This window comes from Nerophis ophidion, linkage group LG20, assembly GCF_033978795.1.
Source record: "Nerophis ophidion isolate RoL-2023_Sa linkage group LG20, RoL_Noph_v1.0, whole genome shotgun sequence".
NCBI lineage: Eukaryota > Metazoa > Chordata > Actinopteri > Syngnathiformes > Syngnathidae > Nerophis > Nerophis ophidion.
In genome coordinates this window covers 33,475,278-33,489,822 of record NC_084630.1, presented here as the reverse complement: position 1 = coordinate 33,489,822, position 14,545 = coordinate 33,475,278, and the positions used below count along the sequence as shown (strand labels likewise).

Sequence of the window (14,545 nt, the reverse complement as noted above, 5' to 3'; positions counted from 1 at the left end):
CAGCTCAATTTGTGGCGGTCCAAATTGATCAGTGAAAGTCGCCACAAATAAATGAAAGCAAGGCACAATCTGTATGTAAATGTATAGCTCGGTTGGTAGAGCGGCCGTGCCAGCAACTTGAGGGTTGCTGGTTCAATCCCCGCTTCTGCCATCCTAGTCACTGCCGTTGTGTCTTTGGGCAAGAAACTTTACCCACCCGCTCCCAGTGCCACCCACACTGCTTTAAAAATGTAACTTAGATATTGGGTTTCACTATGTAAAGCACTTTGAGTCACTAGAGAAAAGCGCTATATAAATACAATTCACTTCACATTTTTTTGTCCAGAAAAATGATAAACCCAAAGATAATAGTTATGTTGAATATAAGCATTGTAATAAATATATACATTATTCTTTGATTGTTTTCACTTCAATGTGGAAATGTTTAGCCGCCTACGCCATTTCAAACACCAGCACTTTCTTTTTAAAGTCCACAGTAGACTTCAGCTTTACAGATGCCACGTCTGCACCTATTCAAGGCCGGTGTTTGCTCAATAAAACGCTTTATTTTGTTTCACCTTTGTGCTTTACATCCGATGTGGAGACTAAATCTGAAAAGGTGATTTTTGTATGTTGTGTACGTTTAAATGCTGCTAAGGTTTTAGCTATGCCGTTATGGCGCAGATCTCCTTTGTTGTGGATGTTGCATGTTGTTAGCGTCCTGAAACTTTTAGCAATTTCTTGCCTCCGCACTTTAGTTTTATTTTTTTATTCATTCATTCATCGCTTCTTTCAGTTCTCGGTGTAGAATTAGAACTGTGATATTTCCATGCAAAGATAGTAGTTTTATAACTATGCATTTATCTACTAATGATATCAGCTAAGCTTTGTCCTGTTTTTTTCTTTTGCAAACCCCATTAACGACTAATGGCTGAGTGAAGTGAGAGAGTTACTGAGTTTAAGTCCTGAAAATTAGACTAGATGGTTTGAAATTTCATTGTTTGCCCCCTGAAAAAAAGTGTTTACCTAGTTATTTTGGTTTTGTTCTCCAACAACTTTCCCAACAATGAAATTTCACATTTTCGCTTACATTTAATTTTCTGTCATCCAAATAGAATTTTGAACATGCACGTCGTCTCCTGTGTATGCCTCCTTGTAGTGTTCCTCTAGAAAATAATACGTACTGTAGTAATGTTTATCCAACTGTTGGTCACTTCATTAGGTACACCTACATACTTTAGCAAGCTCACATAAAGCAAGGGTGTCCATTTGTGGGACGCAGCTTCTTTGTATTGGCCTGCGGCACATTCTCAAAATACAAACCCCGTTTCCATATGAGTTAGGAAATTGTGTTAGATGTAAATATAAACGGAATACAATGATTTGCAAATCCTTTTCAACCCATATTCAATTGAATGCACTACAAAGTCAAGCTATTTGATGTTCAAACTCATAAACTTTATTTTTTGGGGGGAAATAATAATTAACTTAGAATTTCATGGCTGCACCACATGCCAAAGTAGTTGGGAAAGGGCATGTTCACCACTGTGTTACATCACCTTTTCTTTTAACAACACTCAATAAACGTTTGGGAACTGAGGAAAATAATTGTTGAAGCTTTGAAAGTGGAATTCTTTCCCATTCTTGTTTTATGTACGGCTTCAGTCGTTCAACAGTCCAGGGTCTCCGCTGTCGTATTTTACGCTTCATAATGCGCCACACATTTTCCATGGGAGACATGTCTGGACTGCAGGCGGGCCAGGAAAGTACCTGCACTCTTACTACGAAGCCACACTGTTGTAACACGTACTTTGGCATTTTCTTGCTGAAAAAAGCAGGGGCATCCATGATAACGTTGCTTGGACGGCAACATATGTTGTTCCAAACCCTGTATGTACCGTTCAGCATTAATGGTGCCTTCACAGATGTGTAAGTTACCCATGCCTTGGGCACTAATACACCTCCATACCATCACACATGCTGGCTTTTAATATTTGCGCCTGGAACATTCCAGATGGTTCTTTTCCTCTTTGATCTGGAGGACACAACGTCCACAGTTTCCCCCAAAAAATCGAAATGTGGACTCGTCAGACCACAGAGCACTTTTCCACTTTGCATCAGTCCATCTTAGATGAGCTTAGGCCCAGCGGTGTTGTTGATAAATGACTTTCGCTTTGCATAGTAGAGCTTTAACTTGCACTCACAGATGTGGCGACCAACTCTATTTAGTGACAGTGATTTTCTGCAGTATTGCTGAGCCCATGTGGTGATATCCTTTAGATATTGATGTCGGTTTTTGATACAGTGTCGTCTGAGGGATCAAAGGTCACGGTCATTCAATGTTGGTTTCCGGCCATGCCGCTTACGTGGAGAGATTTTTTTCCAGATTCTCTGAACCTTTTGATGATATTATGGAGCGTAGATGTTGAAATCCCTAAATTTCTTGCAATTGCACTTTGAGAAACGTTGTTCTTAAACTGTTTGACTATTTGCTCACGCAGTTGTGGACAAAGGGGTGTACCTCGCCCCATCCTTTCTTGTGAAAGACTGAGCATTTGTTGGGAAGCTGTTTTTATACCCAATCATGGCACCCACCTGTTCCCAATCAGCCTGCACACCTGTGGGATGTTCCAAATAAGTGTTTGATGAGCGTTCCTCAACTTTATCAGTATTTATTGCCACCTTTCCCAACTTCTTCGTCACATGTTGCTGGCATCGAATTCTAAAGCTAATGATTATTTTCAAAAAAAAACATTTTTATCAGTTTGAACATCAAATATGTTGTCTTTGTAGCATATTCAACTGAATATGGGTTGAAAAGGATTTGCAAATCATTGTATTCCGTTTATATTTACATCTAACACAATTTCCCAACTCATATGGAAACAGGGTTTGTACAATAAGCAAGAAACAACAGCAATAAAAGGAAACATTGATACTGATAATACGAGGGAATACGATACAGATGCGAGCAGTCATGCAGCGCGTTACCTTGTGCCAAGCTCGACAGTCCGGTAATATCTACAGTACAGGCTAAAAGTTTGGACACACCTTCTTATTTCAATGCGTTTTCTTTATTTTCATGACTATTTAGTATTTACATTGTAGATTGTCACTGAAGGCATCAAAACTATGACACCTGTGAAGTGAAAACCATTTCAGATGACTACCTCTTGAAGCTAATTGAGAGAATGCCAAGAGTGTGCAAAACCGTAATCAGAGCAAAGGGTGGTTAGTTTGAAGACACAAGAATAAAAACATGTATTCAGTTATTTCACCATTATTTGAAAAGTACATAACTCCACATGTGTTCATTCATAGTTTTGATGCCTTCAGTGACAATCTACAATGTAAATAGCCATGAAAATAAAGAAACCACATTCACTGAGAAGGTGTGTCCAACTTTTGGCCTGTACTGTGAATGTTTGATTATTCTTTTCAACTATATCTCAAATTTAGCACAGGATTTTTGACATTGCCTTCTAATCCATACATTTCATTGCTCTGTACTTGTGACATGTTTAATGACAATAATGTTGAATCTAATCTAATCCATGCTGATGTTTGTAAAACAATGTGGCTCCCGCTTTTTTTGAGAATTCTGGGCTACTGTTGAGCGCGGTCATTTGCGCTCTTTTTTTTTTGTTGGCAAATGAGATGAGAGATTACCATCACACCGTTCACATGTGGACATAACTGTCAAGGGTGTATGGTTGGGCAGTGCTCAGACACGTGCGCGTTCGAGTGCTGCTTTTGGGACAACTTACATTAGTAAAAATCACCATAATTGGCCAAAACGAGTGGGGAAGATTTGAAAAAAGAAGTTGCTACACATATGTGGAGGGGGGCGTGGCCTGTGGGCCTGCCGTGGAACGGGGTGTGCCAGGACCGGCCTCGAAGACAGCGACAGGTGAGTAGATGGCCCAGGTGGGCCGTGTTATCTAATCATCTGTTGCCATTGTAAATAATGTAAATAATTCGATCTGTATACTCTGACGATTAACTTGTATGATGACTGTATTTTGCCGATAGTATATATTTGTACCATGAATTGTTTAACGTGGACCTTGACTTAAACAAGTTGAAAAACTTATTCGAGTGTTACCATTTAGTGGTCAATTGTACGGAATATGTACTGTACTGTGCAATCTACTAATAAAAGTTTCAATCAATCAATCAATCAAAGGCTTTATTAGCAGCAGCCGAGATGAGACAAGGATTTGGAGGTGCTGCTGAGCAGACGCAGAAAAGAGTTGTTGTTGGAAAGCAAAAGACTGAAAATCCTGGCTCTCCTGGTAGTGTGGGGTGGTCTGAAGAACCTACCAGAGGGCAACCTCTACATTTGGTGCCTAATGTGAGGCCCAAATGTAGAGGTTGCCCTTTAGTGGGTTCTTCAGACCACCACACACTTCTAGGAGAGCCAGGAATTTCAGGGTATAACACTGTCTCATCTCGGCGGCTGCTAATGAAGGCGACAGGTGATTAGATAACACGGCCCACCTGGGCCTTCTATGCACCTGTCGCTATTTTCGAGGCCGGTCCTGGCAAACCCCGTTCCGCGGCAGGCCCGCAGGCCACGCCACCCTCCACAACATATTTCACTGGCATTGGTTGATTTCGCGTGAATTGGCCAAATATTTTTTCCATAAATATAAAATGGCTCAGCATATTTAAATTGAAATGGTTGTATTGCTATTGTAAAAATAGCAATATGAAAATGTTATTTGTATGCAGGTGTACCTCATTTTGTGACCGGCAATTCTATACGTGCAGTGCACTACACTCACGTGCAGTGTACTACACTAATGTGCAGTGCACTACACTCACCAGCTTGATGCAAGGCGTATTTCTCTGTCGTGTCCAACAGGGCAGCAAAGTCCAGACGAGGGTGGGCCTTCTCATGCTGCTCTGCACGTGGATCAACAACTGTCCCATCGCCGTCACGCACTTTCTACACAATCAGGAGAACGTTCCCTTCGTATCCTTGCACTGCCTCCTTAGTGAGCCACGTTCCAGCCTGTGAGCCCTCTATCAGCATGCTGCAGTTTGTACTTCTCCTGCCGTCTGCCACCTTTACTCGGCGACCACTGTAGCTAACGGCTCAGATCTCCGAGAACTTGGGAGAGGATGAGCGACTGGTGCAGGGCTTGTGCGCGCTGCTGCTGGGCATCTGCATTTACTACAACGACAACTCGCTGGAGAACTACACCAAGTAAGCGCCACCTGCTTTATCATCATCACACAACTGTCGGCGGTGTGCTTATGTTTCCCTTCTGCGCCGTCAGAGAGAAGCTGAAGCAGCTGATAGAGAAGCGCATCGGGAAGGAGAACTTTGTGGAGAAACTCAGCTTCATCACCAAGCACGAGCTGTACTCGCGGGCTGGCCAAAAGCCGCAGCCGGTCTTCCTGTCTCCAGAGCAGATGCTCTTCGACCATGAGTTCACCAAACTGGTCAAAGAATTGGAGGGTCAGTCAGCACCATGTCTGCCTTGTCTTTTTTAATTCACCTCTGACTTCATTACTCAATCCTGTTAGAGGAGTATGTTCCACCTTTTAAGCAAAATAGAACGCCTAAGAATTTGCCTTCATTCTGCTAGATGAGCTCACCTTGTTTCGTTATCTACAAACCCCGTTTCCATATGAGTTGGGAAATTGTGTTAGATGTAAATATAAACGGAATACAATGATTTGCAAATCCTTTTCAACACATATTCAATTGAATGCACTACAAAGACAAGATATTTGATGTTCAAACCCATAAACTTTTTTTTTTTTTGCAAATAATAATTAACTTAAAATTACATGGCTGCAACACGTGCCAAAGTAGTTGGGAAAGGGCATGTTCACCACTGTGTTACATCACATTTTCTTTTAACAACACTCAATAAACGTTTGGGAACTGAGGAAACTAATTGTTGAAGCTTTGAAAGTGGAATTCTTTCCCATTCTTGTTTTATGTAGAGCTTCAGTCGATCCAACAGTCCGGGGTCTCCGCTGTTGGATTTTACGCTTCATAATGCGCCACACATTTTCCATGGGAGACAGGTCTGGACTGCAGGCGGGCCAGTCTAGTACCCGCACTCTTTTTTTACGAAGCCATGCTTTTGTAACACGTGCTGAATGTGGCTTGGCATTGTCTTGCTGAAATAAGCAGGGGCGTCCATGGAAAAGACGGTGCTTAGATGGCAGCATATGTTGCTCCAAAACCTGTATGTACCTTTCAGCATTAACGGTGCCTACACAGATGTGTAAGTTACCCATGCCTTGGACACTAATGCACAGCCATACCATCACAGATGCTGGCTTCTGAACTTTGCGTCGATAACAGTCTGGATGGTTTGCTTCCCCTTTGGTCCGGATGACACAATGTCGAATATTTCCAAAAACAATTTGAAATGTGGACTCGTCAGACCACAGAACAGGTGATCTCGGGCCCAGAGAAGCCGGCGGCGTTACTGGATGTTGTTGACAAATGGCTTTCGCTTTGCATTGTAGAGCTTAAACTTCCTTTTACAGATGTAGCGACGAACTGTACAGTGGTTTTCTGAAGTGTTCCTAAGCCCCTGTGGTGATATCCTTTAGAGATTGAGGTTGATTTTTGATACAGTGCCGTCCGAGGGATCGAAGGTCACGGTCATTCAATGTTGGTTTCCGGCCATGCCGCTTACGTGGAGTGATTTCTCCAGATTCTCCGAACCTTTTGATGATATTATGGAGTGCAGATGTTGAAATGTAAAAAAAATCTAAAAAAAAAAAGCTCTTTGTGACTTCAATAATAAATATGGCAGTGCCATGTTGGCAATTTTTTCCATAACTTGAGTTGATTTATTTTGGAAAACCTTGTTACATTGTTTAACGCATGCAGCGGGGCATCACAACAAAATTAGGCATAATAATGTGTTAATTCCACAACTGTATACAAACCCCGTTTCCATATGAGTTGGGAAATTGTGTTAGATGCAAATATAAACAGAATACAATGATTTGCAAATCCTTTTCAACCCATATTCAGTTGAATATGCTACAAAGACAACATATTTGATTTTTTTGTTGCAACTTTAGCATTTGATGCCAGCAACACGTGACTAAGAAGTTGGGAAAGGTGGCAATAAATACTGATAAAGTTGAGGAATGCTCATCAAACACTTATTTGGAACATCCCACAGGTGTGCAGGCTAATTGGGAACAGGTGGGTGCCATGATTGGGTATAAAAACAGCTTCCCAAAAAATGCTCAGTCTTTCACAAGAAAGGATGGGGCGAGGTACACCCCTTTGTCCACAATTGCGTGAGCAAATAGTCAAACAGTTTAAGAACAACGTTTCTCAAAGTGCAAATGCAAGAAATTTCGGGATTTCAACATCTACGCTCCATAATATCATCAAAAGGTTCAGAGAATCTGGAGAAATCACTCCATGTAAGCGGCATGGCCGGAAACCAACATTGAATGACCGTGACCTTCAATCCCTAAGACGGCACTGTATCAAAAACTGATATCAATCTCTAAAGGATATCACCACATGGGCTCAGGAAACCTTCAGAAAACCACTGTCACTAAATACAGTTCGTTGCTACATCTGTAAGTGCAAGTTAAAGTTATACTATGCAAAGCGAAAGCCATTTATCAACAACATCCAGAAACGCCGCCGGCTTCTCTGGGCCCGAGATCATCTAAGATGTACTGATGCAAAGTGGAAAAGTGTTCTGTGGTCTGACAAGTCCACATTTCAAATTGTTTTTGGAAATATTCAACATCGTGTCATCCGGACCAAAGGGGAAGCGAACCATCCAGACTGTCATCGACGCAAAGTTAAAAAGCCAGCATCTGTGATGGTATGGCTGTGCATTAGTGCCCAAGGCATGGGTAACTTACACATCTGTGAAGGCACCATTAATGCTGAAAGGTACATACAGGTTTTGGAACAACATATGCTGCCATCTAAGCGCCGTATTTTCCATGGACGCCCCTGCTTATTTCAGCAAGACAATGCCAAGTCACATTCAGCACGTGTTACAACAGCGTGGCTTCTTAAAAAAAGAGTGCGGGTCCTTCCTGACCCGCCTGCAGTGCAGAACAGTCTCCCATCCAAAAAGTGTGGCGCATTATGAAGCGTAAAATACGACAGCGGAGACCCCGGACTGTTGAACGACTGAAGCTCTACATAAAACAAGAATGGGAAATAATTCTACTTTCAAAGCTTCAACAATTAGTTTCCTCAGTTCCCAAACGTTTATTGAGTGTGGTTAATAGAAAAAGTGATGTAACACAGTGGTGAACATGCCCTTTCCCAACTACTTTGGCATGTGTTGCAGCCATGAAATTCTAAGTTAATTATTATTTGCAACAAAAAAAATAAAGTTTATGAGTTTGAACATCCAATATCTTGTCTTTGTAGTGCATTCAATTGAATATGGGTTGAAAAGGATTTGCAAATCATAGTATTCCGTTTATATTTACATCTAACACAATTTCCCAACTCATATGGAAACGGGGTTTGTATATCGGTATCGGTTGATATCGTAATCGGTAATTAAGAGTTGGACAATATCGGATATCGGCCAAAAAGCCATTAACGGACATCTTTATTTATAATGCTTATGTTGCTTTCATATGCAAATTCAACCCCCCCCCCCCCCCGAATTCTGAGGTCTCAAGGTTGGCAAGTATACCTTTGAACCAAAGGATCTGGGTGGACTTTAACCCCCCTCAATAACCAAAAATTCAGAATGATGCTATTTGGTGTGCATTTTTTAACCTCTTAAATGTATTTGTTACCGGAACCAGGTGTGATAACCAAGGCAGTCCACAAGTCCAGTGAGGAGGAGAAGAAGGAAGAGGAGGTGAAGAAGACGCTGGAGCAGCATGACAACATAGTAACTCAGTACAAGGAGCTGATCCGAGAGCAGGTGACAAACCGAGCGGACGGACAAGAGGCGTCTCAAACGCTGAGAATTTCTCCCAGTCGCTTTCACGTTTCTTTCGTGGTCTTGTCAGGACGCCAAGATCCAAGAGATGAAAGAGCAGGTGGCCACCATCACCACCCAAAACGAAGAGATGCAGACCACGGTGGCCCAGCAGCTGAGCCAGATCCAGCAGCACAAAGACCAGTACAACATCCTCAAGCTCAAGCTTGGTGCGTTCACCTGGACAACCCTCGACTTACAACCAATAACACCAACGTTGTCTTAACCTCATTTTTACTTTTTAGGGAAGGACAACCAGAGCCAGGCCAACCCTCCTCAGGGAGACGGTTCCCATGTGAACGGAATACAGATGGAAGAGGTCTCACAACTTCGAGAGGAGATAGAGGAGCTCCGCAATCAACACGCTCTCCTCCAGACACAACTCAGTGACAAAGAAGTGCTCATTGAGACTTTGGTTAGTTGAGGGTTGTGTTAGGGATGTAACAATTGTAGTTTCCTACTGAAGCCTTAGAGGCCTACTGAAACCCACGCAGTCTGATAGTCTATATATCAATGATGAAATATTAACATTGCAACACATGCCAATACGGCCTTTTTAGTTTACTAAATTGCAATTTTAAATTTTGCGTAAAGTGTCCTGTTAAATGTTGGTATGACGACGCGTGATGTCTCGGATTGTAGCAGACATTTTTTTCCAGCCCGATCCCAGCTATAAGTAGTCTGCTTTAATCGCATAATTACACAGTATTCTGGAAATCTGTGTTGCTGAATCTTTTGCAATGTGTTCAATTAATAATGGAGACGTCAAAGAAGAAAGACGTAGGTGGGAAGCGGTGTATTGCAGCTGCCTTTAGCAACACAAACACAGCCGGTGTTTCCTTGTTTACATTCCCGAAGGTGAAGCTTTACTATGGAACAGAGCGGTCAAGCGAACATGGTTCCTGACCACATGTCAACCGGCAGGTTTCGGTGAGAAAATTGTGGTAATAAGTCGGCTCTTACCGTAGACATGAGCGGAGCTTGCGTCCTTCCTCGTGCACCTGTCAAAGAGGCAGCTGTGTGGCTTCCGTCAGAGACACTCGCGGTCACCACACCCGTGGCCACATCCCTCCGACTTTCAGGTACCATATAATCTCACTACAACACTAGTAACACCATAAGCAGATAAGGAATTTTCCAGAATTATCCTAGTAAATGTGTCTAATTACATTTGAATCGCTCCCACTGCCCTCGTCTTTTTCTTTTTTTTTTTCTAGTCCTTCACTTTTACTTTCCTCATCCACAAATCTTTCGTCCTCGCTCAAATTTTTGAGGATATCGTCGCTTTCTCGTTCCGAATCGCTCTCGCTGCTGGTGGCCATGATTGTAAACAATGTTCAGCTGTGAGGAGCTCCACAACCCGTGACGTCACGCGCACATCGTCTGCTACTTCCGGTACAGGCAAGGCTTTTTTATTAGCGACCAAAAGTTGCGAACTTTATCGTGGATGTTCTCTACTAAGTCCTTTCAGCAAAATTATGTCAATATCGCGAAATGATCAAGTATGACACATAGAATGGACCTGCTATCCCCGTTTAAATAAGAACATCTAATTTCAGTTGGCCTTAAACTTGACGCTCCTTTACTTTCTCCTGCTCCTGCTTGCTGCGGAAACAACAAACAAAAGTCCAGACGCTCCTCTTCGTTTTGTATCGTTTACTTGTCAGCTTAATCCTTCAAAAACGTAAAACAATAACGATGTGGGGACAAATGAATGGCAAAATAAAGCGAGTGTGATACAGTAAGAAAGAGTTAGAAAAAGTAAGAGTAAGGTCAAAACCATACCTGACTGCCATTACCCATAATACATTGTGTACAAACCATTTTACCACACAGATCCTTCCGCCTTTTATGCAATTAAACAGTTACGTAATCTTCACTGTATTAAAGCAGTACAAAATAGTCCATCAAATTATTCACACAAATGTAATAATTACAAATAAAATGTACCTTATAATTATTCAAAGCATGCAATATATATATTTTCGTATTGTTTAAATACAGTAAATAGTCCCCTTTTGGCTGAATAAACATAAGGCACCTTCCATATAATGTAAATTAACTTAAACAGCATTTAGGATCCTACAACAATATTAACATTTCATATCACTCTTATCAATATTATCACAGTTAACACATTGACATCTTTTAACCAATTTTAAAATATAATGAATAAGTGAGCAACACACACACACACTCGCTACTTTTCCTAGTGGTAAAACAAAGATCGAGTTTTCTTCTTTTGTTATATTTTGTAAAGATTTTAGAGTGTTTCATGTTAAAGGCAAAACAGGTGTTTAGAATGGGGAATGATGTTAATGTGTCTTTTATTCATGTAAGCATTTAAGTAAGCTAGCGATTAGTGTGCTAGCTGCTCCTCCCAAAAATGATCAGTGTCACTGTGTGTTTTTCCAAAAGTGAGGTAATTATTCCTTTTTACAGTAATAGGTCATAATTATAACGGTATTCATTAGATCCCTAATGTGTATATTTACCACTGTGTATGTGTGTATAGATATTAGAGGTGTGGAAAAAAATCGATTCGAATACGAATCGAATCGTTTCCGTTGTGCGATTCAGAATCGATTCTAATTTAAAAAAAAAAAAAAAAAAAGTTTTTTTTTTTTTTTTTTTCAATCAATTCAACAAACCACTACACAGCAACACCATAACAATGCAATCCAATTCCAAAAGCAAACCTGAGCCATCAACACTCAGAACTGCAATAAACAGAGCAATTGAGAAGAGACACAAACACCACACAGAACAAACCAAAAGTAGTGAAACAAAAATGAATATCATCAACAACAGTATCAATATTAGTTATAATTTCAGCATAGCAGTGATTAAAAATCCATCATTGACATTATCATTAGACATTTATAAAATAAAATAAAAAAAGAACAATAGTGTCACAGTGGCTTACACTTGCATGGCATCTCATAAGCTTGACAACACACTGTGTCCAATGTTTTCACAAAGATAAAATAAGTCATATTTTTGCTTTAATAGTTAGAACAAATTTACATTATTGCAATCAGTTGATAAAACATTGTCCTTTACAATTATAAAAGCTTTTTACAAAAATCTACTTCTCTGCTAGCATGTCAGCAGACTGGGGTAGATCCTGCTTAAATCTATGTATTGAATGAATACAGAATCCTTTTGAATCGGAAAAATATAGTTTTGGAATCGAGAATCACGTTGAATCGGAAAAATCGATATATATTATCAAATCGCGACCCCAAGAATCAATATTGAATCTAATCGTGGGACACCCAAAGATTCGCAGCCTTTATATATATATATATATATATATATATATATATATATATATATATATATATATAATTATATTTTTTATTTTATATAGCGCTTTTCTCAAGTGACTCAAAGCGCTTTACATAGTGAAACCCAATATCTAAGTTACATTTAAAGCAGTGTGGGTGGCACTGGGAGCAGGTGGGTAAAGTGTCTTGCCCAAGGACACAACGGCAGTGACTAGGATAGCTGAAGCGGGAATCGAACCTGCAACCCTCAAGTTGCTGGCACGGCCACTCTACCATCCGAGCTATATATATATATATAATATATATATATATATATATGTATATATATATATATATATATATATATATATATATATATATATATATGCACACACATTAGGGATCTAACGATTACCGTTATAATTATGACTGTAAAAAGGAATGATTACCTCACTTTTGGAAAAACACACAGTATATATATATATATATATATATATATATATATATATATATATATATATATGTATGTTTGTATGTGTATATATATATATATATATATGTGTGTATGTATATATGTACAGTATGTATACACTGTACCTGCTGTTTATTTACCTAAAATGCAAAAAGAATGGGGCGTTATAGTGAGCAAGCTTTAATTAGAAGTTTTTTCTGAAATGTAAAACCCTGTATAGACAGCATAATAAGGTAAGGATTTGGAGTGCACGAGAAAGTGGAAAAGGGGAAAACAAATCTCTTTTTCGACCACATGGTCATGTGTTAAATTATATATTGCAAGTAACAGAACCTCTGTTGTAAATACGTAAAGGATAAATAAATATAGATAGGTACCTTGTAAAATACTTCTTGATGTGCACCTTGTTATCCAGAAGAATCAATCGATAACAGTTTAGGCTAATTCGTCATAATGGGTTACTTGACGCCTCGGTGAGTGTGTGACACACTCACTACTTGTAATGACACTGCACAGTTACTCTCTTGGTGTTGCATAGTGGGCATTCATCATCTGCCGGATTAAAAAAGTAATTACATTTGACCTGCAATTATTTTTTACCTTATTTGGTAACATCAAATCCGAATGATCCCCTGCTTAAGAATTTTACCTCTTTCTTAGTTCCTTTTAGTTCAATTTTGGTGACGAAAACCGATATCAAACGTGATACGCCACTTTTCCAACTTCTTTCAGCACAAACTGTCACTTTAGCCCCAAAAAAATGCTTCCTAATGGACATAGTTTGATGCTACACAGTCAATGACACATCATCTGTATCGGTCACATGATTGTTGTCTTAAAGTGACACACACATCGAGGGACACAGCATCACTCCTTGTGTTATATGCCTCTGATGATTCAGTATCAGTTGACCCATCACTACTAATCGGTCATCATTTTCTATTTCTGTAGCGCTCTGAAGGGTCCGAGCCAGTAGAAGGCGCCCCTGCAGGCCCAGACAACACAGAACTCCTTAAGGTGACTTCAATACTTCATCATGGTGTTACATGTTCTGGTCTCCTGTGTTCACCTCCTCTCATGACTTCCAGGAACTGGAGCTTCTGAGGAGTCAGGTCCAGACCCAGACGGCCGAAATCAGCCAGCTGAAGACAGAGAACCAGGACCTGCTGAAAAGAGTTGAAACCGGGGTAAAGACACACATGATCTTTAAATAATATTCAATAATATTCTAATGAATTGAATTTCTTCAGTCTATAGATGCCGCCTCGAGTGGAGACGCCTCAGTGGACGCATCCAACGTGGCAGAACTGGAGAGCAGACTGGCTGCGCAAACGTCTGAGATGGAGAGACTCAAAGTGTGTGACTTGCCACAACTTTCTATCATCATTTCTTTCAATCACGTATTTTATCACGTGCCGCCTACCAGGAGGAGGTCAGGGGCCTGACGCAGGGTCGGGCACAACTGGAGCATCAGGAGGCCTCGGCCACCAGCTCGGTGGCCATCCTGGAGACGGAGAAAACCAAGCTCCAAACAGCCCTTCAGGAATCCAAGAAGGAGCAGGACGACCTGCTGATGCTGCTGGCTGACCAGGACCAGAAGATCCTCAACCTCAAACAGAGACTCAAAGACTTGGGACAGACGGTAAGACCGACAGGGTTCGTTGTACTCGTCTAACATAGCAGCAAGCGGCATATCATGCTCTGTCTGGACTAACAAATCTTTTTTTGACGTCTATGTACAAACGGCATTTGGGATCATGCAGTAGGAAGTAAAGATACAGTATCTACTCCGTCTATACTTTGATATTGTGTTGTAGACTAATATGAAAGGGGTCTGTTATGATTCTGATAATACCTTCTCA

General features: G+C 40.6%; 1 protein-coding gene across 3 annotated transcripts in view; it reads left to right on the top strand.

Moving 5' to 3' along the window:
* uso1 (USO1 vesicle transport factor) overlaps positions 1-14,545 on the top strand; it is a 50,741-nt gene that overhangs the window by 31,352 nt on the left and 4,844 nt on the right. For all 3 annotated transcript variants that reach the window (XM_061881027.1, XM_061881026.1, XM_061881028.1), the window contains 10 exons: positions 4,847-4,957; positions 5,073-5,191; positions 5,265-5,446; positions 8,764-8,885; positions 8,974-9,112; positions 9,188-9,357; positions 13,635-13,700; positions 13,772-13,870; positions 13,934-14,038; positions 14,110-14,325. In XM_061881027.1, coding sequence (XP_061737011.1) covers positions 4,847-4,957; positions 5,073-5,191; positions 5,265-5,446; positions 8,764-8,885; positions 8,974-9,112; positions 9,188-9,357; positions 13,635-13,700; positions 13,772-13,870; positions 13,934-14,038; positions 14,110-14,325 — 1,329 coding nt within the window. The remainder of the gene's footprint in view (positions 1-4,846; positions 4,958-5,072; positions 5,192-5,264; positions 5,447-8,763; positions 8,886-8,973; positions 9,113-9,187; positions 9,358-13,634; positions 13,701-13,771; positions 13,871-13,933; positions 14,039-14,109; positions 14,326-14,545) is intronic.